This window comes from Anopheles bellator, chromosome 2, assembly GCF_943735745.2.
Source record: "Anopheles bellator chromosome 2, idAnoBellAS_SP24_06.2, whole genome shotgun sequence".
Taxonomy (NCBI): Eukaryota; Metazoa; Arthropoda; class Insecta; order Diptera; family Culicidae; genus Anopheles; species Anopheles bellator.
The window spans coordinates 26,166,389-26,192,004 of NC_071286.1; the positions used below are offsets into that span (position 1 = coordinate 26,166,389).

The window sequence follows — 25,616 nt, forward strand, 5'->3', positions numbered from 1 at the left end:
CTTAACGACCTACCGAAATGCTATAAAAATGTACGATTTTTTACAGTTCTTCCGTATCCCGGCACGTTGACCGATGACGAGAAGATTATCGAGGAACCGCCGCTAGTGCGCCTTCTGATCGGTGATCTAATGTCCGGTGTGATGTACAACTTTAAGATACAAACCATCTCGTACGGACTGACGAGCGATGTGACGAAGCTGCAGACGCGCACCATGCCCCTGATCCAGTCGGAGGTGCTAATTGTCAACAACATGCATACCCGTGACACGGTCACGCTCAGCTACACTCCGACCCCGCAGCAATCGTCCAAGTTCGACCTGTACCGCTTCTCGCTCGGTGATCCCAGCATTCCGGACAAGGAGAAACTAGCGAACGACACCGACCGGAAGGTAACGTTCACCGGGCTGACACCGGGCCGGCTGTACAACATTACCGTGTGGACCGTGAGTGGTAAGGTGTCGAGTCAACCGATCCAGCGCCAGGATCGTATGTTCCCCGATCCGATAACGATGCTCGATGCGACCGGTATCAACGACACCTGGATCGCCCTGAAATGGGACATCCCGAAGGGCGAATACACGGCGTTCGAGATACAGTACCTGATGAACGATTCGCACTACGTGCAGAACTACACCGTCAACAATCACATCATCATCACGGACCTGAAACCCCACCGTAACTACACGTTCACCGTCGTGGTCCGTTCCGGTACCGAGTCGAGCGTGCTGCGCGTTTCGCTTCCCATTTCGGCCAACTTCCAGACGAAGGAAGCACTGCCCGGGCGGATGGATAAGTTCGCACCGGTCGACATTCAGCCGAGCGAGATCACCTTCGAGTGGTCTTTGCCACCGAACGAGCAGAACGGCATTATCCGTCAGTTTACCATCACGTACGGATTGGATGGTTCGCAGCACACGCAGGTGAAGGACTTCCGGCCCAACGAGCTGCGCGGTTCCATCAAGGGCTTGCAGCCGGGCAAATCGTACGTGTTCCGAATCCAGGCGAAAACGGCCATCGGATACGGGCCGGAGCATATCTGGAAGCAGAAGATGCCCATTCTGGCACCGCCCAAACCGGAAACACAAGTCGTCCCAACCGAGGTCGGCAGCAGTGCCACGACGATCGAGATACGCTTCCGTAAGCACTACTTTAGCGACCAGAACGGTGTGGTCACGACCTACACGATCATCATTGCGGAGGACGATTCGAAGAATGCTTCCGGGCTGGAGATGCCCAGCTGGCGTGACGTCCAGTCGTACAGCGTGTGGCCACCGTATCAGGTGATCGAACCGTACTATCCGTTCAAGAACAGTTCCGTCGAAGACTTCACCATCGGCACGGAGAATTGTGATGCCAAGAAGACGGGTTACTGCAATGGAGCGCTGAAGTCGGGCACCACGTACTATGTGAAGGTGAGAGCGTTCACCGCACCGGACAAGTTCACCGATACGGCCTGGAGTTACCCGATCCGCACAGGTAGGCATTACTGCGTAAGGCGGTGCGAACGACCGACACTATTTTTCAATACACAATTTCGTATACCATTCTCTCTACTTTTGCAAAACACAAAGCTGCACTTCTTTCGGTGGATGGTAAGCGTCTCTCTTTCTGTTTTGGTTTGCAAGTCGTTTGTCTCGAGTGCATTTTGTACAGTTTTTCCTCATTGCCTCCCCATGTGTTTTCATTTTTTTGTTCACGTCCCATTCAGACCCGATTCTGGTGTTCTCATTTCCCAGAAGATGAACAGTATCCCCGCATGTTGTTCTCTTCTGCTTTGAGTGAACTTTTTCTGCATGATTTTCTATTACCAAAGAGAACCACTACGTTAAAGACCTTCAAATAATGTATTTTTGTGACACTCTCCCACTTAGCGCAAGACAATACTTCGCTGATCGTCTCGATCACCGTTCCGCTGCTGCTCATACTTATGCTGGTTGGCGTGGTGCTGTTTATCCGCCGTCGGCGTCACACGGGCCGGAAAACGGCCGAACAGCGGACCAATGACAATATGTCCCTTCCTGACAGCACCATCGAGACAAGCCGTCCGGTTCTGGTGAAGAACTTTGCCGAACACTATCGCCTAATGTCCGCTGATTCTGACTTTAGGTAATTGGGCCTCCTGTTTTGGTTTCCGACATCGGATCGGCTAAGAGCGACGTACTAACGCCTTATTTGCTCCTTACTGCAGGTTTAGTGAAGAGTTCGAAGAACTGAAGCATGTCGGTCGCGATCAACCGTGCACATTCGCGGATCTTCCGTGCAATCGGCCCAAGAATCGTTTTACCAACATTTTACCTTATGACCACTCGCGGTTCAAGTTGCAACCGGTTGACGACGAGGAAGGATCGGATTATATCAACGCTAACTACGTGCCGGTAAGCTGCCGATCGATCGGTTAATCTCGAGATGTTTGCTTCTAACTGTGCCCCGTTTTAGGGTCACAACTCGCCACGAGAATTTATTGTGACACAGGGTCCGCTTCACTCGACGCGGGATGATTTCTGGCGCATGTGCTGGGAGAGCAACTCGCGTGCGATCGTCATGCTGACGCGAACCTTCGAGAAGGGTCGCGAGAAGTGTGACCACTACTGGCCGCATGACACCGTTCCCGTGTATTACGGTGACATAAAAGTGACGCTGCTCAACGACAGCCACTATCCCGATTGGGTCATCACGGAGTTCATGATGACGAGGGTAAGCAATCTGGCCCCTGGCGTGTATCGTTGGGTGTTTCACGACGCTATTGTACAATCCGTAGGGTGACCAGCAGCGCATCATACGCCATTTCCACTTCACTACGTGGCCCGATTTCGGTGTGCCAAATCCACCACAAACACTGGCACGATTCGTGCGCGCCTTCCGCGAACGGGTCGGACCGGATCAGCGGCCCATCGTGGTGCACTGTAGTGCCGGTGTCGGGCGCTCCGGGACATTCATTACACTCGACAGGATACTGCAGCAAATACAGGTGTCCGACTATGTCGACATCTTCGGTATCGTCTGGGCAATGCGAAAAGGTACATTCGAAGTCGAAGTTGGTTGCTGGAAGACGGAACACCGGAAAATGATGTGTCTTCCATTTTCACAGAACGTGTCTGGATGGTGCAAACCGAGCAACAGTACATCTGCATCCACCAATGTCTGCTGGTGGTCCTCGAGGGTAAAGAAGGAACGGAGCGTGAGATTCATGACAATCAAGGTTACGAAGGTACGTATTCGTTGGGCATTCGGTTCCGAGCGATCAAACCATACGCAATGAAGCGAGTAACAAAACTTACCACTGCGCATCTGCTTCACGAATCTATTTATGAGCGGTACAACTATTCGGTGCCCTCAGGAGATATTGTTTCACGTGAAACGGCAAAGGGCAGCCTCCCTCGCGTGAATCAGTACGTTGCCCTCATTCGTCGCCTTTGCACGGAACATCTAACGCGCCCCGATGCGTGGCCTCCCCATGGCGCCTATAGAGCGTTCAGATTCATCTGCTAATGGCTAATTTTCATCGGCTAGTGTTCGCGCGGATTGTATCCCTCCTTAGACCGCGAGGTTCCGATCGTGGATTATCTGGCTCTATTTAGTAGATTTTCATCGGTTGTTTTTTATAGCCCTACTTCTTTACTCACACGTGGCCCATCCGGTTTATTTGTTCAATTACTAAAATGCACTGCCTAATTTGACTAAAAATTAGTTTAGTTACGTTTTAATTACATTAAATTTCATTTCACCACTAACCATAAGAAAGTCCCGCGCTATTCAGGGGACATCAACCTACTGTCTTATAGTTAACAAAAGATAACAAAAAAGTACAATATAACTTCTTTACCGTAATAATCAATCAAATAACCGTTACCGTTTAGTTAAAGAGTGGCACGAATTCTGCTAACAAAAATGTTGCGTTCATGCGTCACCGTTCGACCTTTTCGTTGATGCTATTTTGTGTCTAGCTGATGTTTTTGGACAAGACATTTAACCTTAATATGAGGTTTTTTAACGCATTTTTGTTTCCTCTGAAAATCATGCTTTACCTCCACCGTGTCTCATCATCCGTTATCGTCCGTTTTGATTCTTTTACACAATGATTCTGAATTATTTTCAATACTTTTTATTGTTTCTATTTTCATTTCCCGTCACTACCGACTCCGAACGTCGGTAACCGATGGCCGTCACAAATCAATACAATAAAAATCAAACAAAAAAAACAACAGATGAAAGTATGCTAAACCAAACGATATACGGACATCTCAGTGATTCACAGACCCGGTTGACCTGCGTTTAAGGAGGTCTTCCTCGGGGCTGTTCCAGTTTCCAGGTGGTTTTTGTGATGTAACTTTCTTGACCAATCTTAGACCCTTTCTTTACTCCCATCGAACGGTCGGTTGTAGCCCGCGTCCTCGATCATCGATCGCGTTTACTATTGATGTTTTTCTACATTTCTCTTCACTTTCCTACTTTCAACTATAAAAAAACCACGGACCGAAACCTTCGGGCGTGCGCTTCTTTTGTACAAAACAAACGAACACGAAACGCAACATTCACCAAACGCCAACATTCTGTGCACTACCTGTGGCTTCGTATCGTGCCGTACCTTCCGCGCGTACACGTATCAACTCCATTCACGGGCTTCGGGTGGTTGGATTGGATCTCTTAACCGTGTTTTCACTTACAAACCCTTGGGTACTGGTGGCGCACCGTGTTCAATCTCTTGCACATCGGGCTCGATCGCTGGGCTTACACCTTTGCTTGCGTGCCCTTATCTCCGCTGCTGTCGTGTGTGCTGGACACGGTGACCCTCCGACAGAACCGAGAGATGACCAACAGTCGGAGGAACAGCTGCTGATCGAGAATCGACCGGAAGATGACGAAGCCGGAGCGACGGAGCAATCGATCGCGATTGAAAACGGCGAGCTGGATCGCCGACGCAGTGTGGCCTCTTCCGGAGGAGCAGGAGGATCGGGTCCGCGGTCGATTGAGGGTGGTGAGTTGGTGCAGATACAGTTGCAACAGCGGCACTGCACCAACGGAGAAACCACCGAAGAGGAACTGCTCGACGAAGAAGAAGAAGAGGAAGTCGAGGTCACGGTGGATGGGTTGATGATAGTTTCCAAAGTACAACAGCACACAGTGATCGCCGTCGCCACGGTACCGATCGGTGATAGCCAGTTGCAGCAACAGCAGCAACAGCACACGAACAGCACAAGCACGAGCTCCAGCAATAACGATCGCGATCCAGCCTCCTCCGGGATGGACGAGCGATCGATCGGGAGTAACGGAACGAACAGCAATAACAGTGCCAACAGTGGCTACGAATCGAGCCCTTGCAAACGCCGTTCGCTAACCGGCGTCCGGGGGGATCAGCCACAGGATCGTCGATCGCTGGTGTTCTGCAACAGTGACGGCAGCGTGCTGGGTGGCAAGGGAGAGCCGCTCAATTGTGTCATCGAGCCACAGAACCAACTGCCACCGCAGCAGCAGCAACCGCTTCCACCAGCGCAACATCTTCCTTCTGGGCACCAAGCGTCGACGGGGGCCACGATCAGTGGGAAGCTCTGGAAGGAAGAAAGATGACAGTTAGAGAACGATAGCGACAATCGAAGCAGCGGTCGGAGCAGCATCGTAATCGCTATCAACGAAAACGACAGCCATGTAAATAGCAACGCCTCGAACGTGATCATTTTGCGCGTGGACGATGACGATCGCACAACGAAGGACGACGAGACGGAGATCGACGACGGTATTGATGGGTCCGACGAGGGCGACGACGTAGAGGTCGATCATCTGGCAGGCGACGGTGGAGGCCGAGTGGCGCGCGACGAAGACGAGGACGAAGACGAGGAGGAGGATGAACGATCGCACGAACAGCGGCAGCTACTGTTGCACCGGCGCAACGAGCGCAATGTTCGAGCAGTGGCAGCCGCCATGGTTGGTGCTGCAGCTCCTGTTCCGGGTGGTGCTGCAGCTGGAGCTGGAGGTGGCCGGTACAAGCACCATAGCTACGTCGAGGTGGAGGAGGACGAACAGGATGACGACATCATTGTGATCGTGGACGAGGATAACAATCTCTGCGGATCGCCATCGGACGGAGGCGCTGGAGGCGGCTGCAATGGCGACCGTCTCGTGGGGGGTAGTGGCATTGCCGCCGGTATGGTCGTTGGTGGTGGTAATGGCATTAGCGATGAGCTGTATCTAAAACTCCGAGAAATGGGTTGGTAGCACACTTTCCTTTCTGTATACCTCCTACCAGCTAGCGTGTACTCTTGGTTTTAATGTTGAACAGGTTTAACCCCACTGTCTTGTGTGCTTCTTACTAACCTGCCTTATTGTTTGTAACTTAATGTAGTTTACCATCGAGCTTCATTAAAAAACGAAACGAATATGATGATATCCCAGCACTAATGAGTTGATAAAAAAGCTGCCCAAAAGATGATTTTTTGCACTGGCTTTAAAGAACATTCATACACTCGTTCCCACGTTTTTACATTGCCACCCTTATTACACTTATCTGAATGTTAGTCCCAAAGTATGCAGCAAATTGATGACGATTGAACCAGTTACCATCCCCTCAATTTTCCAGCATGATGTTTGTCGTTATGTTTCGCGTTTGTTTGTCTGTCTGAAACGTTGACGCTGATGCAGCAACGGCATGCAATGCATCCCAACGTCCGGACACGGATTGTCGAACTGATCTATGATCGGCCACTAATTGATTGTTGTTTGTTTCTCTACTCCGATACTCCCGGTTGCCGGCCGATGATAGATGACGAAGGGATCGCCGAGTCCGGTATGTAATTCCATCAGCAACGACGTGAACCTGAACCGTGCGTCTGGAGTGTGCTGCTCAAACACACAAGCGACAAGTGATCAACCATTTTACATTATTTTCTTAACAAAAAGCAAGAAATGGCAAGATGAGTGTGCTACAATAGTTGTAATTACTACTTAACCCAGGCCGAGACACTGAGGACGTTGCGGCAGTTGCGTTGCGTGTGGCTTGCTTCATCTAATCATTTGCAGTAAGCAAACCAAAAGCGTTTTGAACGCTTGGAAGCTGCTCCGCGGGGACCGCGCAACGCACCTCTCAGCGTCTGTCGCCAGTAAAGCTTGGTCAATGTTGAAGCCGAAAGGCAGTAGCTCGAATACCGTGGGGCGAGTATCATAGCGTTAGCGACGTATGATGTTGTTTTGACAATGGTGGCCATAGTCCATTTCAGCGGTGCTCTAGTGCTATGTGTAAATGTATATTGGAGGGCGTTTTAAACATTGTAAAACCTGTATCACTGTAACCCTGTAAACTCTGGTTCTCCCCTCTCGATGAAGGTTAAACAGAGCGGCGGCCGTAAGCCCTGCAGCTAAATAGGATAAACATAAATCGTGTCCCATGACTATACTATCAAACGAGACAGAATCTGTGTAACCGAACGTTTAAACGAGATGAAACAAAATTTGTAAACCTCCTTACGTATACCCCCACACTAATCTCATGCGTGAAATCTCCTTACCAAATGGGTAGAACCCACGAAAAACATATACCAATTCGATGAAACAGATTTCCATAAACACGACATAAAAACGATGCATATAAAAGATCGATCTAGAATATAGAATCGCAAAAAAGGCTTTCTCGGTGGAAAAGCGATAAACTCTTACCCAATATAATCAAAAACCATCATTAAAAGAATCAACATAAAGAGCTCTAAAGACATAGAAACGGGGAGCGCGCGTAGTAGTAGAAATATAATGTCCACCGTGTACGTAAGCGAATAGTTGCCCCCAAGGACCCCCTGAACCAGCAAAACGTGTCAAACGTAGCAGTGTAGTGTGTAAAACCGTGTAGAAAGCATGGGCAAAGGCCAACGGGTGAAAGTATTTAATAGAAGTAGACACAGGTGGACAACAAACGAACTGCGAACTGAGAGCTGATCGGTGCGAAAAAAGACAAACGATGGCATGGACACTGGAAAGTTGAACGAACCGACACAGAACAGGCATCGAAAGGAACACGAGAACACACAGGGTACGGGATTCGTTCTCTGCACTTATTTAATCTCGATCGGAGAGCAGAATCGCGCGTGATGATTGCTTAAGACAGCGCCAAGTTTTCCGTTTTCTTCCTTATGTTTAGTAGATCTTTTCTCCTTGTCGTTTTAACTCGAGTCTTGTTGTACATATTGGTAAGAGTTGCGTAGTGGACACGCATTGCAATCCATGTTTTACTATCAATAATTAGTTGCTAGTTGTACTAAAAGAATGGGAAACTAGAAACGTATGGAGGAGGGTAGCTTACGATTGCGCAGGAACTTTTTGGACAACGTAACCCGGCTGGGCAGCGGCATATTCAGGGACGATAGGGCGATGTGGCCACGATGTGGTGCGTGAGAGGGAAGCCGTACAATAATCTCATTTTAAGTATCACCAGCCATCAGTACTTCTCGGCGGTCGCCAGCGCTCGAAACACGCGTTACTTCCATTCAAAAGTATTCCCACACAGCGTCATGCTGATCATTTACTAACCCGTCACTACCGATCACGAAGTACTTTCCTCCGAGCGAATGGACCACACACTCTCTATTTCCTTTTCGACGATATACACACTTTTACACACAGCGAATTAACCGTGTTGGAACTTTACAAGCTGAACTCGAAAGTACCGCACAGCGCACCGTGCGGATATGGCAATCGAGCCGCAGTTCAACCGTTTTACCTACCGACGAATAAACTAGACGAAAGTAGACTAGAGACACGCAAAAAGCAAAACAAACAATTACTGTTCGCAACGATAACCAAACCGGCACAAAACAGCTACGATCGTTAGCTACCCGATTTATTAATGCTTCCGTACGTTTTACACACGTTTTGCGAGGGAACGAAACACGGAAAACGTCATATCAATTACTCCAAGAATAAAAGAACAAACTGAACCAACAACTGTGCAGTGACTGTAAGTGGGCCACAATCGTTGACCACCTAAAGGCATGCTTTTAATTTTCAGTTTTAAGTAATGCAAAAGTTGTCCGAAACAACAGCGATCCCCATGCTTTCCGATAGCGTTTCGGCTTGGAAGTTTCGGCTCGGCGAAGTTGGATTTTCCAGCCAAACGCGGCTTTGTTCATGACAGTGCTTTATTTAAAGCGCTCCGTATCGGTTATCGCTTCCTTAGCAACCAGTGGAATACCCGACAATCGAGTAAGCTTTTCTAAACCTACGCTTTCAGTCACCTGGGAGACGGCCGCCTTCGGTCGGCCGGTTCTTAGTTGTTCATGCAACTCAGGACGAGATTCACAGCCGATTCCACGTTTCCGTTGCACACGATCAGCGCCTGTAGGTTGTTTTCGGTGTCAGCGAGACCCATTTCGCGCATCAATTCCAGCTCCGCCCGGTACCGTCCCATGCGTGCCGCGATACTCGTGTGCTGCGACTGTGTTTGCGCTCCCAGGTCATCGCCCATCGGAGCGGCCGCCGTTTCATCAGCAGCCGGTGCCGGTGCCGGTGGACTCGTGTCCATCGGCTCGTCGGTCCCGGTGGGCACTGGGCGACTACTGCTTTCACCGCCGGAACCACCTCCACTTCCGCTCGCCGAAGCACCGGTCTCTTCGCGCTGCTGTTGCTCCCGTTGCTGGAAAATCATCGAAATCGCGTCCATCATCATGGAAGACGTAATGTTGCGATCGGTCGAAGAAACGTTGCCTGCAGTGGCTGCACTTCCAGCACCGGCCGTGCCGGAAGTGGAAGGTTGGCTAGTGGTGGCCTCCATGCCCGTTTGGTCCTGCTGAGTTTCGCGGCTGTCCGCATCACGTTGCGAAATATTCGACAGTGAGTTGTATGAACCGCTACCAGCCGTGGGCCCGCTTCCAGTGGCGAAAGCGAGGGCCGAGGCGAGCTGCTCGGGTGTAATGCGACGCAACGTGACCGCGCTCGAGGTGGTCGGTGAGGCAGTGTTCTCGTCGCTCGACGAAGAATCCGACAGCGGATCGTCCAGCGTATTGTCCATCGGTGCCGACAGATGGTAGTTGTTCACCTTCAAGAGTATCTTCGAGTTCAGCAGCTGTACGATGGCCCGGGATGCATCGATCAGCACGCGGTGCTTTTCGGCCACCCGGCGTATCGTTTCCGGTTGCTGCATCGACGACAGCAGGATCGGATCCTTGAGCATTGACAGCACGAACAGATCGCCCCGGATGGCCGGATGTGCGTCCAGCGCGTTTTTCATAAACTCCGGCTGCCGGACCTTCTGGAAGTTGGACGAATCGACCGTACGCCAGATGCCGAGCACTTCCTGCACGTCGGCCTCGGTGAAGGGTTCCTGTTGACCGGCCGCCGAATCGTCCGGTTCCCGCCGCTTCTGCACGACTTGTATCATCGCTTGATCGCCGATACCTTGGCTCTGTAGTGTGTCTTCTGTGGTGAGCTGCGTGCCGCAGTAAATAAACACTACGAAACAATGCAGACAATAAGCCCCACGGCAACGGCCTTGACCCTCTCGGCTGCCCCTTACCGAAATCATCTTTCGCCACGTTGCTCTTGATCAGCTTGGCGGCCACCGTGCGCAGGGACTCTGTTCCGCTAGCGAGATCTACGTTGTCCACCTTAAGTTTCTGGTACGGTTTGAACGGCAAATGTACTCCGAGGTATATAATCGCCATCGCCGAAATTCCGCTTGCCTTTGGTAGCTGCACGGTGACGAAAACAAAGTGTTCTGCGCGTAATCGCACAACCCAAACAATGAGTGCACAAAACGGGATTGACATTTCGCGTCAAAACGGGCTGCAGGCTGCGTGCTGAACCAAAGCGAACGAAAGACGCAGCCCAAAAGGTTCGCACAGCTAGCGACGCACGTGGCCAATAGCGGTACTGCGCTACTGGTTGTGCTACCTTCGCTAGCGGGAGATCATGTTCCCCTATTAGATCAAGAGAATTTCGGACCAGGACCAGGGAATCGAGATTTTTTTGGCCTCGGCGACGATTTTCAATGCGATATCGCGCGCGGGAGTTTTTGCGAATTTGTATGTTTTTCTTACTTTACCAATAAAATCAAATCAAAGTAAACGAAAATAGGAGAGTTCTGTTTTCTTTCAGCAACGCAAAACAAATTTGAAATATTTTAAAAATTCCAAGGAGATTTATTTTACGTTTTTTCCTATTCTTACAAATAAAAGTAGTTTCTACACGCTATCGTTACAACGCTGAATGTTTTCGTTTTCCCTGCTTCATCCGCCGTTCCGGGTTTGTGTTGCACATTTCTTAGTAATTATGATTTAAATGATTTATCAACTACATCTTCTGCTTCTACAGTGTCGCTTTAAGATACATATTTTGAAGGTTTCGCCCCATCGAACCAAGTGCATTTTGTTGGGTTGTTCGCTGGATTTAAGTTGTTCATTTTGCAGTTATGCTAAGCAGCAAACACTCCTGTCCTCTCCGGCTGCCCTTGCACCATCCGCGTATCGTTTGCCATTCCGAAACAAAAGCCAACATTGGGCACATTGAAGTATTCTAAATGTTTGCATATAAATAAGGATTGTGATATTCTAGCCAGCTCTGTCGGTCGGTCGGAACAAAACGCACTAAACATAAAGTAAGTAAATGTGTGTCGCTTTCGATCTCGTGTGCCGTTCGGTTTCGTTTTGCTTTGCACAATTTGGAATTGGATTGTCGATAAATTAAGTAGAAACTTTGTCCGCGTTCGCTTGTTGTTCGTTCGAAAACATTTTGCCAACTGTTCTTTTCGTTTCCCAGAATATCCTCGCTTCGTTTTAGTTTCAAATTGAATTTCGTTTTCGTTTCACGGCCTCTCTTTAGAAGAAAGGGACCCCTACCTAGCCGAACCGCACCAGTAGTAAACCTAAAGGTGAATGTGCCTGTGTTTTACTCGTATACCGATCTCGCTCGGAGCTGCGTTCTAGAGCCTTGCTTGGAAGCTGCAGTTGGAAGCTACATGAAGGAAAACAAACGTTTATATAGTACATCGCGCGGCCTCGGGCTCGTTACACTTGCACCGTGCCCAGGCCCTCTCCGGGAGATAATAAAATGGAAATGCACAACATTCCAGTGGCCGAACCCACGAATCCATACGGCCCCCCACTCGGGGGCGTCGGGTTCTGCAACAATCCGGAATGAATGATCGATCCACGCTCCTCTACAGATCGGTGATGATGTCCATCGACTCGGCGATCGACCGGCTACTGTGCCGGTTGTCCGCCATCGCCACTAGCCCAACGCTGGCGAGGGCCGAGTTGGCCGTGTCGGCGATCACCTGCATCTGGCGCTTCTGCAGATCACCGTGGAGCCGGGTGAGCGTATCGCGGATCTCGGGCGTGGTCGTTTGGGCCCGCGCCAGCGCAGTCGAGGCATCGCGCAGTGCGTCCGTGTAGTTGCCGTACTCCATTAGGGCCTTCGAGCGTGCATAGTAACCATCGTAGGCGTTCGGTTTAATCTCGATCGCTTGCCGGGCAAGATCGATCGCCTCCGCCACATCCTGCCATCGGGGAGAAAGCATGTAAGCAACACATTATAATGCCCGTGCGCGGTCGCGGCGAGCGACGGCCCAACACTTACGTTCATTTTTCGCTTGCAGCGAGACAGATTGAGCAAGAAATTAAACCGTAGCTGCTGGAACGTGGCCGTGCTGGCGGCACTGGAATTGTTGTTGTTGCTGTCGGCCGTAACGAGTGCCGCCGACGGGGTTAGCAGTGGGCCACCGGTGAGTGGATCGGTTGCGACGGCCGTTCCCTCGTGTGCACCGCAGGTGGACGGAATCTTCTTCAGCGCGTACTGGTACCGGTGGGACGCTTCCTGGAGCCGGTTCTTCCTGTACAGTGTGTTGCCGTCTTCCAGGAGCTTGTTGAGCAGGATCAACCTACGGAGCGCGGGAAAGGAACCGTGAACCGTCTGTGCACCGCAAAATCCCGAATGCTACACTTACATAATTTCCGGTTTCCCATTGGCCATGGCCCAGGTGGCGGGACCGAGTTTGGCGCCGCGTTTCAGAAACACCTGCACAACCTGCACGTTCCGGCAAGCGATGGCACGATCCAACGGGCGCATCCCGTTAATGTCCACGTGTTCGATCTGCGCCCCGTGATCGAGCAGCATTTGGACGAGCGAAGCCGATCCCTGGTAGGCGGCCAGGTCGAGGGGCGTCCGGCCCGTGCTATCCGCGTGCTGCCGGTCGGCCCCGCGTTCCAGCAGGCACTTGGCCGCCTGTTGCTTTCCGCGCAGGCACGCCCAGCTGAGTGCCGTCAGTCCGTCCTTATCCTGCACGGTCAATGCAGCTCCTGCGAATTGGGAGGGGGGTTCCGGTAATTGGGGCTGGTTCAAAGACGCAAGGTCCCGGTGATCACTTACCTCGATTGAGCAGCAGTTCGATGATCCCGACGTGACCCTCTTCGGCCGCAACCATCAGGGCCGTTTTGCCGTTCGTCTCGGTCAGCTCGACATCCTGTGCCTGGTGCTGCAGCAACCGCTCGACGATCGCCCAGTGGCCCTCCTTGACGGCGATCAGCAGCGGGGTCATCTCCTTCCGGTTGCGCACCTCCGTCGAGGCGCCCCGACTCAGCAGGATGGCGATCGTTTCCGTGTGCCCGTTGGCGCAGGCCGTCGTGAGGGCCGTTTCGCCCGTGATCACGTCCAGCCGGTTCACCTGCACCTCGCCCATATCGAGGAAGTCCTCCGTGATCTCCGTGTTGCCCTGGCCGGCGGCCGCTATCAGCGACTGCTGGGCGGCCTGCTCGAGCGTCACGTCGGCCGGCGCCGCGCCACTCTCCCGCCGGGGCAGCCAGTCGCAGGCGACCAGATACTTGACCACCTGCAACCGACCGGCGATGGCCGCGTGCACCAGCGCGCACCGCTGCGAGGTATCGGTCTGCCCGAGGCAACTTCCGGCCGCCACCAGCTGCCGCACCACGTCACAGTGGCCCTTCGAGGCGGCCAGTATGAGCGGCGTGCAGCCTTGGCTGTTGGCCAGCTCGACACTCGCGCCGAACTCGAGCAGCAGGTTCACCATCGGCAGGATGCCCTCGTGGGCCGCAATGCACAGGATCGGGGCGCTCCCGAGGAACGGTGTCGGATGGTCGGGTGAGGCACCGGCCAGCAGCAGCAACCGGGACACCTTCACGTTCGGGCTGTACACGTTGCGGAGCGTGGACAGGGCGGACGAGACGCACCCGGTCACGGACGCGACCCAGTACGCCTGCAGGTCCCGCGGTGACTGGGCCGGTGCACTCCGGTAAAGGTGCGCCTTCAGGATGTGGTGGCCCAGCTCGAGTGCCTGGTCCGGATCGAGCGGCGCTTGTAGGCGCGACAGGCGCAGCGCAATGCCCGCGTGTCCGTTGCGTAGGTCGCACAGGAACTTGGTGCTCTCGCCGTCGTCGCGCCGCAACAGCCACTCCCTGAACGACGGGTGGAAGAACATGTACGTGTTGTCGATGCGCTTCACCAGGAAGCCGGTCAGCGTTTTGAAGCGACACAGAAACTCGTCCCAATCGATCCCATCCCCGTCGCCACCACCATCGGCGGCCTCGATGTCGTCGTCCCCGGCGGACTGACCCCGGTCACTCGCGATCAGCGCGTTGAGCGAGTAGAAGATCTCGGTGAGCGTGAGCGGATAGAGGGCGGCCAGGCAGACGGCGAGAATGTTCGAGATCCGATCGTACGCGGCCGCCGTCGGGAAGCGCAGGTTGAAGTTGAGCAGGAAGATCTGCGCCAGCGACACGGGCAGCACCTTGAAGCTGCTCGACTTGATCACCAGGCTGCCCCGCTCGATCAGATCGAGCGTGAGCTTCGCGAACAGAAACGAGCCCTTGGTCAGGGCCAGCAGGTGCTGGGCGAACTTGAAGTGGGCGCTCGTGTTGACGATCTCGACCCCACGGCCGCCCGCCACGTTGTGCTGAATGCTCGCGCTCTGGTTGATGCGGAACGTCACGTACTCGAGGATGTCCTTCTGGAGCGACTCGTTCGTGGTCCACGCGTCCAGGCTCAGCTTCGTGTACGGCAGGCCCTTGCTAAACTCGAGCATCTGCGTCCGGATGGTGGCGATCACCTTGAGCCACGGCGGAAACCGGTCACTCAGGCGCTGCAGGAACGACGCGATCGTATCGCCGTGGTCGGGCCGATGGTACTCCGCCTCGCACAGGCCGTCGATCAGGATGGCGCAGTTTTTCGGCGGGATCTTGCCGACCCGGCGCAGCGTGGCCAACGGCTCCAGGATGCCCATCACCATCGCCCGCTCCGGGTCGGCGATGCACTCCTTCACGCTCAGCACGTGCTGCAGCGCGTGCTCCCCGAGCAGGAACTCGTGGTACGCCGCCAGCTGCGGCGCCTGGCAGAGCTGGGCGGCCAGCGAATGCACAAAGTCCGGTATGAGGCAGGTGGAGATGTTGTCCGCCTGGCAGAAGTGGTACGCCACGATGTGCGACGCCAAGCTGCGCAACCGATCGTGCGCCACGTTGATCTGGCAGTAGATGCCGTCGCTCGCCTCCTGGATGGCCATCTCCTTGCGCCGCCCGAAGCACGAGTACTCGACCAGCTGCAGTAGGAGGGCCGTCTTGCCGGTGCCCAGGTTGCCGCTCAGCAGGACACCGGGCGAGTCGGCCGACTGGACGGCCGTGGCCAGCTCGCGCACCAACCAGTGGCGCCCGATGAACGGCGGGTCCGGATCCTGCGTCGGCACCTCGAAGAACAACGGCTTGAGGGTCAGCTGCTGCTGGCGGTACTGCGCGAAACGGACCTTCGGATCGATCGGACCCCGGATCTGGCCGGAGCGGGCCGACCGGCGCACCGTCGTTCGGCGGCCCTTGAACGCCAGCAGATCGTCGACGTTGCTGCCGCTTTGGGAGGCTAAAACGGGACACGGGGATTAGCTCTGGGCGGATGTCCTTCACGCACTGGCAGAATACTCACTGGTGACCGAGTGGCGTCGACTGACCGGGCTCGACGAGGCGTTGCTCTGCTCCGACACGGACACCGACATCATCGAGCCGATCGACTCACAACCAGTGTGGTAGTGGTTGGGTTCCTGCAGCGTCAGCACCCGCGACACATCCGCTTCGGACGATCCGGTCAGCGTGGACACGGGACTCGTGTTGGCCGACGTTAGCGAGCTGCAGGATTGGTTCGGGGCGCGTAGATTGCGCCGCGTCGAGTTGTTCTCCAGGAAGAAGCCCAGCCGCACCTGCAGCTCGTCCTGCGAGGTCTTTGATTTACCGTTCAGCATCAGTGGCTTCACGTTGCCCCCCTCGTCGTCTGTCGGAGTGGGAGAGAGGAAATCGGTGTTAGAAAGACCCTGAAGACCGCGGCATCAACATGCATCGTGGGGGAAAACAAACATGCGGATGTTAGGGTTGATAGGAACTCGATAAACAGATCCGTCAAATTAGGAAAACAACTGAAAAACTGAAAAAGTAAACTGAAATCTTCATGAAACGGTTAGTTTTAAATAAAATAAGGCTCACGCTTTGAAAAGCCTACACACTGGTCAATGTCACGCCACGCCATGCTTCTGATTTGTGTAGAAAACTTCAACAACAAAAAACGAACCAAACAGGGACAGCAAAAAATAAGTTAATCTAATAAAAACAAAATACACAAAACTTATTCTTTTCCACGAACAACACTTTCGCGCTGGATCCAAACGGGACGGGAAAAACCATAAAACACCACTTTAGTGTTATCTTTCGGGCAACTTCGGGTTCGAGGGGGGTTCTACCACGAAACTTGCAAGCTCGTAAAATGCACCAGACCGATGTCCGGGGGGCCGTCTGTTACTGTTGCCCAGAGGGCGGCAGAGAATTCTTGTAAATTCTCCACCAAACTGGATAGGTTTTCGCCGCGCTCGAGCGAAAGAAAACGATCGTAACGAAGCATCTTGAAGCAAAAACATAAAAGAATGGCCCAACGCATGTTCGGGAAGAACTTTTCGAACTGTTCTGAATTTTAATGTGGAGGCCACTCGGTGGCGGGCAATTATATGTCCAGCAAACTATCGGGCCCTGTTAAAGGCGGTGAACGATGCGATCAGTGCAGTGTAAGAATTTGGTAAACAAAATCTTCAAATTTACGTAACGCTTTGTATGAAAATCACAAAAATGTTTGAACAATTTTAGGTGAACTATAAAAAACAAGCTTTGAATCAATTTAAAACCATTAACCAACCCTCGGTGTTGGCCGCTGGTGATAATCTCTGCCGTTTCGACAAAACCATTTAACGACGCCCGTTTGCCGGCCCGGAGATATAATTAAAATCACGGCCACTAGTAATGGGCGCGCAGTTGTAAAGTGTAATAATGATTACACACCTTTCTGAAGTGGCTCTTTTTTATCGTCAAAAAGCCGAAACCGAAAAGCTAAAAATTGATAAAAAAAACGGCGAACCAAGAACAAAAGAAAAGGCATTATGTTTTCAGGAGCATAAAAACACACAAGCGACGGGGCACGATAATCATGGCGACGATCGCGCCGAACATTACGATCGCGCCGGGCATTACGTTGCGCAGTTGCACAATCACGCTCGAGGGCGGCCCGGCGCAAAATGTTCACCATTTTGATTTTAATAGCCCCTAATGGACCCGCTGCCCCGGGTTTGTCATCTTCCCGGACAGATCTTGCCGGTCGTCCGGTTATGATACGGTGATAAAAGCGGCGGGATCGATCCATAAATCCTTCAAACGCGGACCCGCGCACCTTCGGAAGCCAAACACGACCAGAGGTCAGCGACCCATGGCGCGGTGGCCGTTAAAAGTTTCTGCACACACCGAAATTGGGCCGAAATTCAATTTGGCCTTTTTGGGGCGAAAACCGCGCGCGAAGAAGCAACCGGGTAAAGTCGTAAAGAAGGGACGTAAGACGGAGCATTAAGAACGGATCCGAAGCTTAAGAATTTGCATAAGCAGACACACCGAGTCCGTGTCAATAATGGGTGCGGCCCGCGATCCAACAACGCGATTGATCCAGTTTCCCGCAGTTGGCCAAAGAAAAAAGAACGAAAATAAACGGAAAACGAATTTGCTTAAGCTGACTGGGGCACGATCGGTGCTGATCAAAACACTCGTTAAGCGGCGGACCCATAAACATCGCCACCGAGCGAGGATGACAAATTGTGGCTCCACATGGTCACGGCTCTACATAAATTAGCGGCCACCCGCGGACAGCGGATTACGGACATCTAAATAGTTGTGCACAGTGTTGCAAGAAGGAAGGAAGAGCAAAAAATCAACCAAAAACATAACAAAAACACAAACACACACATCAGAACTGCAAATTAGAAGTTAGAAGTGGAACGGATAAGAAATTGGAGAGTTTATGGTGATGAACCACCAACGCGATTACAACCGAAAAAGCTCCCAAATCGATCGACGGGAAGATGAGAAGAACGATCGGAGAGATGCGCAAAAATCGAAACCCGAAATAATAGACAGCAAGCAAAAGCGGGTTAATCGTAAGAAAAACCAAAAAGGGGGGAAAGATCGGAGCGGAGAAAACAAAACTCGCAAACAACACGCGGAGTCGCAAACGGAGAAGAGGGAGTCCTGCGTGCCTGCTAATTGATTCAGTCCCGCGCTGGCCGTCGTCGCCTGGGCCGACCAGAGGGACTTGATTTTGCCGAAAACCATCGACGCGGACGTCCCGACCTGCAGGCTGAGCCGGTGAAGTTTATGGCCATCGGTGCCGCTCCCGGCGGCAGCCCGCTGGCGCTTGCTGATGCCGGCCGATGGTTGCTGCTGGCCTCCGGTGGCGGCTCGGGCCCCGGCCACCGAGCGGGCCAGCTTACTGGCGGCGGCCGTCGTCGCCCGGTGATAGGTTGCCGGATTCAGCAGCGACGCTAGACCTGCTGGTGGTGGTGACAGACCAACGCAGGCCAATCCACCGGAAGACGATTCCCGGAAGAATGAACGAGAAACCCGCGGAGATGATGGTGGCGAAGGAATGCGATGCAAACGAATGGCTTTATGTTAGAATATGTTGTCTTTTGATGGTTCGGACGATGATGATGATCGGTTCGATCGGCCACGGCGCGTCACGGGTATTGCGTGAATATGTAATTACGTTACGACCGGGCCACGAGTCCTCCATAATTAAAGGGACTCGGGACACCGGCCGATTGCCGAGCCGAGAACTCCTGAAGGGCTGCCTCTCGGCCGATCACGAAGTCTACGGCCCGATCCGCGCGCGACCAACCCATCCGAACCCCTTCCCGGACTTACCCGACAGTGTGGAGTGGTCGGCCGTGGTGCCGTTGCTGCGCCGGTACCCGAACGGGCTGCGGAGATTCTTCGGGATGAACAGCCGGCGACGGTTCTGTGGTGGCGTCGCGCAACTCCCGGCCGTGACTTCGCTGCGGGTCTTCGTCGCTCCCGCCGTAGGGCCGGAGCCGGAGCCGGGGCCGATACTCGCGTACTGCGGTTCCACCTTTCCCGCGGGACATTTCGGTGGCCGATCCTTCAGCTTGTAGCGCTCCGATGATAGCACTTCGGCGGGGTTCTGTAAGCGGGGCGGGAAAAAGGGGAGATTAATGGGTTGGCGATTCGTCTCCTTCGTGCGGCCACCTAATGGCATTAGGGCGCATCACGATGATGCAAAAAGAAGGGCAAAGAAGCGGGATAATTTCGACGGATGGTTGATTGCGGGCAATAACTTATTGGCCCCCCATTTCCAGTGTACTTTCTTGCATTGTCAAAGGTCGATGGCATCCGCCGGGGGCCGGGGCAATCTTCCCCGGTTGATGCAACAGCTGCCGTCCACTAATGTTCGATAATAAGGAAAATAAATGGTTGCTAATTGTGGAACCACACGTTGCCGCGGATTCGGCTAATGGAGTCGTTTTCATTCAAGGCGAATGAATTAATGGCAAAAGTATATACTCTGGCGCAAAGAAAATGATGGCCAGCTTCAGGAAGAATTCCGTTACAAATGTCATCATCCTGCTATGTCGACTGTCGACATCTCTCAGCCCGCAGTTGACAGTCGACATGAGCGCCTTTTAATAAACATTGACGTTTGAAAATCTTTGCAATTCAACAGGAAAATAATTTCTTCGCCGAACAAAGAAGTACTACCACCGATTTCTCAACCGGGTTTTGGAAGTGCCACCATTGTCGTCCAGAAGCCTGGTACTGACATCGGTCAGGAACTGTAACAAAACCCAATCTTTGGCTGATCGAGCGATCGGGCCCAGTCCGCTGTGGTTTCGTTTGGCTTTGGCTCCTTGGTTGCGGTTTCGGCTGCGCAATTCTTCATTCCCTAAGGCGGACACACACCGAACACTGGGTCAACCACCACGATGTGGTTGGCCGCGGGTATCCAATTATCTAATGATCTTCAACAAACGACCAACCCAACATGCAAGCTGCCGACACCGACAGCCTTCAGAAGGGACTCCATCGTCGGCCGGTGACTCATCGTTTGGCTGAGGTTCGCGCCCCCCCGTTGGTCAGTGTCTAATGACCGATCGGGACCACCGAGTCCGGGAGACCGTGTGTCGCTCGAAGGCGTTTGGCTGTTGGTTTTCGCATCACACTCTACGATCTGGATCCGGATAGTGTCCCGGAATAAAGGTGTAGTCTTGACGAATGTCCAAATAACATCTGAACCTATTTTTAGACAGCCCAAGAGAAAATTGGATGACTCGGGCGAGCCGTCATCGGAAGTACCTTCCCGGAACGTCATGGAGCCACAACCACGCATCATCCCGGTAGTTAATTTGCCTTTCACTCCAGTGGCGGGGGCTCTCTCGAAAAGTGTCGCCAGTTTTGAAGCCAATTTGCACCCGAAAAACCAACAACCTCACCCAAGTGCACCCAATTTGGGCGGTGCCGTTATGATGGCCGCCGCCGGGGACGTGTAAGCGCCTGTAACTGGACCACTCGGCCCAAAATGGCTAAAAGGTTTGTCGGTCTTCTCGTCGACGACTTCCAGAAATTGAAGTCAACTGGCTTGTGGTGGTCCGTTCTGACGCGGGTAGGAGGTTCCGTGGTGGTCACGTAATGACAGCAGCATCTGCTGCCGTTACTCGAGGTGTTGCTTCCGTTTCGCCCTCCGTTGGCGGCCTTTCCACCTGGGGAACTGGGAAGTGTCATAAAAAGTTACATCCAACTCAGCAACTGGCGGGTTGTCCTATACCGGATGGCAATTAAAGTGCCGGGCAACCGACTGCAGCGAAGGACAACGGCCCAATTACAGTAGACCTACCCACCCGGCCCGCAAAAGGGTCTCTCGCACCGGTGTTCACCTACTTTCCAACGGAAACGCGTCCAGTGGCTCGAAATAATTGAGGCTACCGGCTGTGGCTGGAAGCGAACCACATTCGCCAATGGGCAAACCACGGCACCCCAGAAAAGGACGCGTGAGGCGTCCGCAGACACGGCGCGCATCACCATAACAGTGGGAGAGCCCCATAATCACGGCGTGGTTTGGGCCAAAAATCGTATCGGAGAACCGGAACCCGCTCGGCTCAGCTCCCTCGGCTACCGGTTGGGTTGGCTACCAAAAAAGGGACTCCTCCAGGCAGGCAAGCGGTCGATCACCGAGAAAGGCGAAAACAAGGAACCCGGGTTGCCGGACAGATAGTCCGACGACGGAGTGTACACGTCGTCGGGATACCTCGACCGGTCTGTGCCTCTTCATTACCGCCGAGGGCTCACCACATGGGGGCGATGATGATGATGGGCTCTTCTTCAACGATCGCGGATGCGTTGATCGATGATGATGAATCATCATCGGGTCGGAACGCGCAGCCAAAGGGATCTCTCCGCAAGCAACAACGTGCAATCACCTCTGCCTCCGGCAAGCCGTGAGCGCCCGGTTTGTGTTCGGCATTGTGCCCCGTGCGATCAGCAAGAGCAGCAGCCGTCAGGTCTGCCGGGCTGACAGGCCTTCTGACGCGAACGAACCACACTTCGGGCCGCTCGAGATGTCGAAAGTTGGCGGCTGCAATTAAATGATACAGTGGGGGGCTCGATCAGAACTAGGGAGGCCGCTCCATCTGGTGCACTGGGGGGGCCCAGTGGCGATTGCAAAACAACACGCCACAATTTCGCCGGACCGAGCATCATCGATCAGCCTACCGATCAGCGGCTGTTGGCCGATGGTTGCGCAATGGACCATTTATTTTATTCTTCCACACTTCGATGGCTCGATGTCGAGAACTCCGGTTACGGCACCGAACATTGCTGCTGTTAGGCGGATGTTTAGCCGAAATGTAAATTGACACCAGTTTCGACTGGACGATTCGGAGAGCTCACCGAAAGTGAGCTTCATCGAGCGGAATTATTGCCAAAAGTGATTAATGCTTCGCCTCACCTTGAGCGTATACCATCACGTCGTAACATCCGCGATCCGGGTCACGAATTTTCAATAAATCATCAGAGCCGGAGACGAACCAAACGAAAAAAGTGGAACAACATAATGGAAAGCAATGCACTGGGGATATGTGGTTCAGATACTACCGACACCGGCGAATCGGCCGTGGAGCGTGTCACGACGCGCCGTGTGTTGCAGTTTCGTTAGTTGCAGTTCTCTCGCAACGCGATGCAACGATCGCCGTTTGACTAATCGTTCTTCGATAGCCCCAGACGGCAGCCTCTTCATTAATCATAACCGCTGGCGTACATCCGGGGCGCAGTGCGCGGGTAAAATCGGCGCCAGCTGGAGCTTCGAGCGAACCGATCGGTTCGCTAAGACGGCGCCGGCCAGAACCCGAACATGCAGCGCACGTTGCAACTATTAATAAATACAAGCAGCATGAAAACCGGGCCCCTCATTACGTATTCGATGACCACTGGCGAATCAGCATACAAACGACGGGCAGGCTTCGTGACCGAGTGGCCGGCCGGAGTCGATGCGCGGGAGTCGCGAACTGGGCCCGAGTCCGGGTCTGGCACACATAAAATGCGACAGAGTGGTGCACCGTTTTCCATAGCCGGCAATAAACAAGGCACTGAGCGCTGTGGCTACTTTAGAACGTTCGACGATTTTCAACACCTCATCTCGGGCCGCTCACTGGAGGCCACCAGCGCTCAGCTCAGCTCGGTGTGCTGATTGATGTGTAATGGATCATAATTTCCTTGCACCGTGGCACAAAACCACCGTCTTCCCAAACATGGACCACCAGCCGAGGTAATTATGGGACAAACATGTATGTGGCCTCTAATTTGCTGCGGGCTCCGCACTCGCCACCCTGTGCTACTGTTGTGGGGCTGGCTGGGCCGAGGGTCCTCTAACGAGGCCCCGGCAGGCCAAACCGGACTGACACCTTCCTTCGATTGATGCGGTGCGATGCGGCCACGTCGGCGTCGGAGGGCACCAAGCTTGTGACGCACGAATTAACGGCACCGTTTCAATTATGGCCTGTGCATGGCTTGCTCTCTCGGTCGGCGAATCGAATCTCTTCGCAGGGGCCTACCGACGACCTCATTGAAGAGTGTGTTTGGACCTCCCCCCCGGCCGAAAGTCGTGGGACACCACGGGAGGGTTGGAACGAAAGTGAAACTCCCCCCCCGGCCCCGGCCGGGTTGCCTTAATTGGAAGCAAATGAACAAGTTGTGAATGAGCGGAGCTGTGGCCATCGCACGGTGCTGGCCGCACCAGAACCCGGGGGACATGAAACCGGTAATCACGGCGGCCGATCACTGCGCATTGTTTGGGGCTGGTAATTCGCCGGTTCTTTGTCCCATTTTAGGACGGACAAAAACTGATCGGAATGCGTCTCGAAAGCCTCTATTGACATTTGGTCACTTTTGTTAGGGGTGTTGGGCGCATCGGTTTTCGTCCTTCAAATGGCGCCTGGTTTAGATGTGGTTCACTTATCGCCATCAAATAAATGCTATTGTGTAGGCTGCCAAACAAGAACTCGAAGAACTCGGTTACACTATGTTTTTTTTCCGTTGAAAGGAGACATGCTGCTGCTAAAGAAACCAGCGGGTGCCCTTTCTGTGATTGGTGGGATCAGCTGGGACTAATCCATTACAAAGCAGTAAAAAATCGTAAACTTGAATGTATCCCTGCTCATACATTACGATTGACCAACAAATCTACCGGGACAAAAATATATATACCCATCTGGACATAAATATGTCGCCCAATCGCGAATTCCAGACCACACAAACCGCCCGCCCTGTGCCGCGGTGCCTGGCGATCCATTCATCGCATTCCGCAGCTCTGCGTGCCATCACGTGCCGACCGCCTTTAATGCTATCCGCCCGGTGTCCCCCTAACCAGCTGTATGGATCAAAAAGTATGCTCCACCATATGCTTCGGATCGGCGCAAAACACATCGCAGACCTACCTTTCGGCTCGGGCCCGTTCCAAGCCCGTCGATTGACGAGTGACAAATCGCGCCGCTTAGCGGCTCCGCGCATAATGATCGTTTGTACGCAGTCCATCGCGAACCGATGCAAATAATGATCGTGTGTGACGTAAGTGAAGCGGGCGCACAACAAGAGTATTGCGTATGATTGCGGCGCGCATTCGCAATCCGTTGTTCGCAGGGGTCGTATTGCACAATTCGCTCGCCTTCTCGATGCAACGTTCAAAGGACACCAGGAATCGGGGCCTCACGAACTAACTGGAACCCGTGGAGTATCGCGTGGTGATTAATATGAGAGCAAGGGACGACTCGTGTGCAGTTTTGCAATTTTCTCACCCTTTCAATCCCTGTCGTTCGAGAGGATTAGATTTCACTCGACAGACTGTGCCTGTGTTGGATGCGAAAGGGGTCCCATACGGCACTCTACAAATCGGAATCGAGTACCGAGTAATTAATTAGCGGCGGCGATTGAAGCCTATCGGCTCCGAGAAGATGAGGTTCCGAAGCCAGTTGGCATAATAAATCTCGCTCAACCGGACCGGGGGGGGGACGGTTGCGTGCGCCCACAGGTTCGTGACGGTCCGCGGGGTCCACCGCTTGTGAATGTCCTTCTTTTGGTTTCAAATTGAATGATTATGTCGCATGCCCGGCCAACCCTGAACAGAGGGCCTCCAATCCGATATTCTCACGTTTGTCAATGTCGTGCCAGAAATCAATTAAGCACACAGAGCCGGTGCCCTTCTCAGCAGCAGCAGCAGCAGCAGCAGCATGCAATGGCAAACCAGGACTCGGAACCTGCGGAGCCCCTGTTGTGGCCATGGTCAGTAAAAACTGGACCGTTCGCACCGCACGGAGTTAACACGTGGCACATAACGTTTCAATTAACTTTTCCCAATCGTTTGTTTTATTTTATCGCTTTGTTATGGATCGCCAGATCGCCTCACGCACGAACGCACGCACGATCGCTCATATCGCCGAACCAATCCAAGGCCGGAGCCGGGGCCCAACAATCATAAATTTGTCGCGACATTCGCGAATGTTGGAAACGGGGCCGTGTAATATATCAATAAAGTGTATCCCGTGCCTCGTTTATGCTGCCCCCCTCTCGATCGCGGGGACCCGGATCCGCCGCCGTGCCAGAGTGCATTGTCACTCAGAAGTGTCGAACAGCATTTTGTTGACACTTTCGGTCGAGCAAATTGACAATCAGACACACAGGGAGCGTGTGCGCCTTGAACTACAGGACCAACATAAGTTTCGCGGGTTTGTCACGGCCGGCATTGAGATGGACACTCGCGCCGTTGGCGTGTTTCTACGACTTGCGCA

At 53.2% G+C, this 25,616-nt stretch overlaps 3 protein-coding genes across 3 annotated transcripts in view; 1 reads left to right on the forward strand and 2 right to left on the reverse strand.

Annotated features, from left to right (window-relative positions):
* Positions 1 to 5,566, forward strand: part of LOC131207262 (tyrosine-protein phosphatase 10D) — a 33,321-nt gene extending 27,755 nt beyond the window's left edge. Inside the window, exons 6-13 of the mRNA XM_058199872.1 lie at positions 47 to 1,477; positions 1,573 to 1,593; positions 1,873 to 2,107; positions 2,190 to 2,376; positions 2,438 to 2,695; positions 2,760 to 3,018; positions 3,090 to 3,209; positions 4,800 to 5,566. Of these exons, the coding sequence (XP_058055855.1) occupies positions 47 to 1,477; positions 1,573 to 1,593; positions 1,873 to 2,107; positions 2,190 to 2,376; positions 2,438 to 2,695; positions 2,760 to 3,018; positions 3,090 to 3,209; positions 4,800 to 5,566 (3,278 nt within the window). The remainder of the gene's footprint in view (positions 1 to 46; positions 1,478 to 1,572; positions 1,594 to 1,872; positions 2,108 to 2,189; positions 2,377 to 2,437; positions 2,696 to 2,759; positions 3,019 to 3,089; positions 3,210 to 4,799) is intronic.
* A 3,581-nt stretch (positions 5,567 to 9,147) lies between these two features.
* Positions 9,148 to 10,680, reverse strand: LOC131209853 (uncharacterized). Its single transcript, XM_058203002.1, has 2 exons — positions 10,491 to 10,680; positions 9,148 to 10,426 (listed from the first exon to the last, which is right to left on the reverse strand). The coding sequence occupies exons 1-2, from the start codon at positions 10,636 to 10,638 to the stop codon at positions 9,246 to 9,248; spliced, it is 1,329 nt and encodes a 442-aa protein (XP_058058985.1). The 5' UTR covers positions 10,639 to 10,680; the 3' UTR covers positions 9,148 to 9,245.
* A 458-nt stretch (positions 10,681 to 11,138) lies between these two features.
* The window catches only part of LOC131207263 (protein TANC2), a 93,732-nt gene continuing 79,254 nt past the window's right edge, over positions 11,139 to 25,616 (reverse strand). Inside the window, exons 3-10 of the mRNA XM_058199874.1 lie at positions 19,192 to 19,468; positions 18,525 to 18,818; positions 15,893 to 16,234; positions 13,340 to 15,829; positions 12,918 to 13,269; positions 12,747 to 12,851; positions 12,551 to 12,620; positions 11,139 to 12,470 (exon numbers count right to left, since the gene is read on the reverse strand). Of these exons, the coding sequence (XP_058055857.1) occupies positions 12,132 to 12,470; positions 12,551 to 12,620; positions 12,747 to 12,851; positions 12,918 to 13,269; positions 13,340 to 15,829; positions 15,893 to 16,234; positions 18,525 to 18,818; positions 19,192 to 19,468 (4,269 nt within the window). The 3' untranslated portion in view covers positions 11,139 to 12,131. The remainder of the gene's footprint in view (positions 12,471 to 12,550; positions 12,621 to 12,746; positions 12,852 to 12,917; positions 13,270 to 13,339; positions 15,830 to 15,892; positions 16,235 to 18,524; positions 18,819 to 19,191; positions 19,469 to 25,616) is intronic.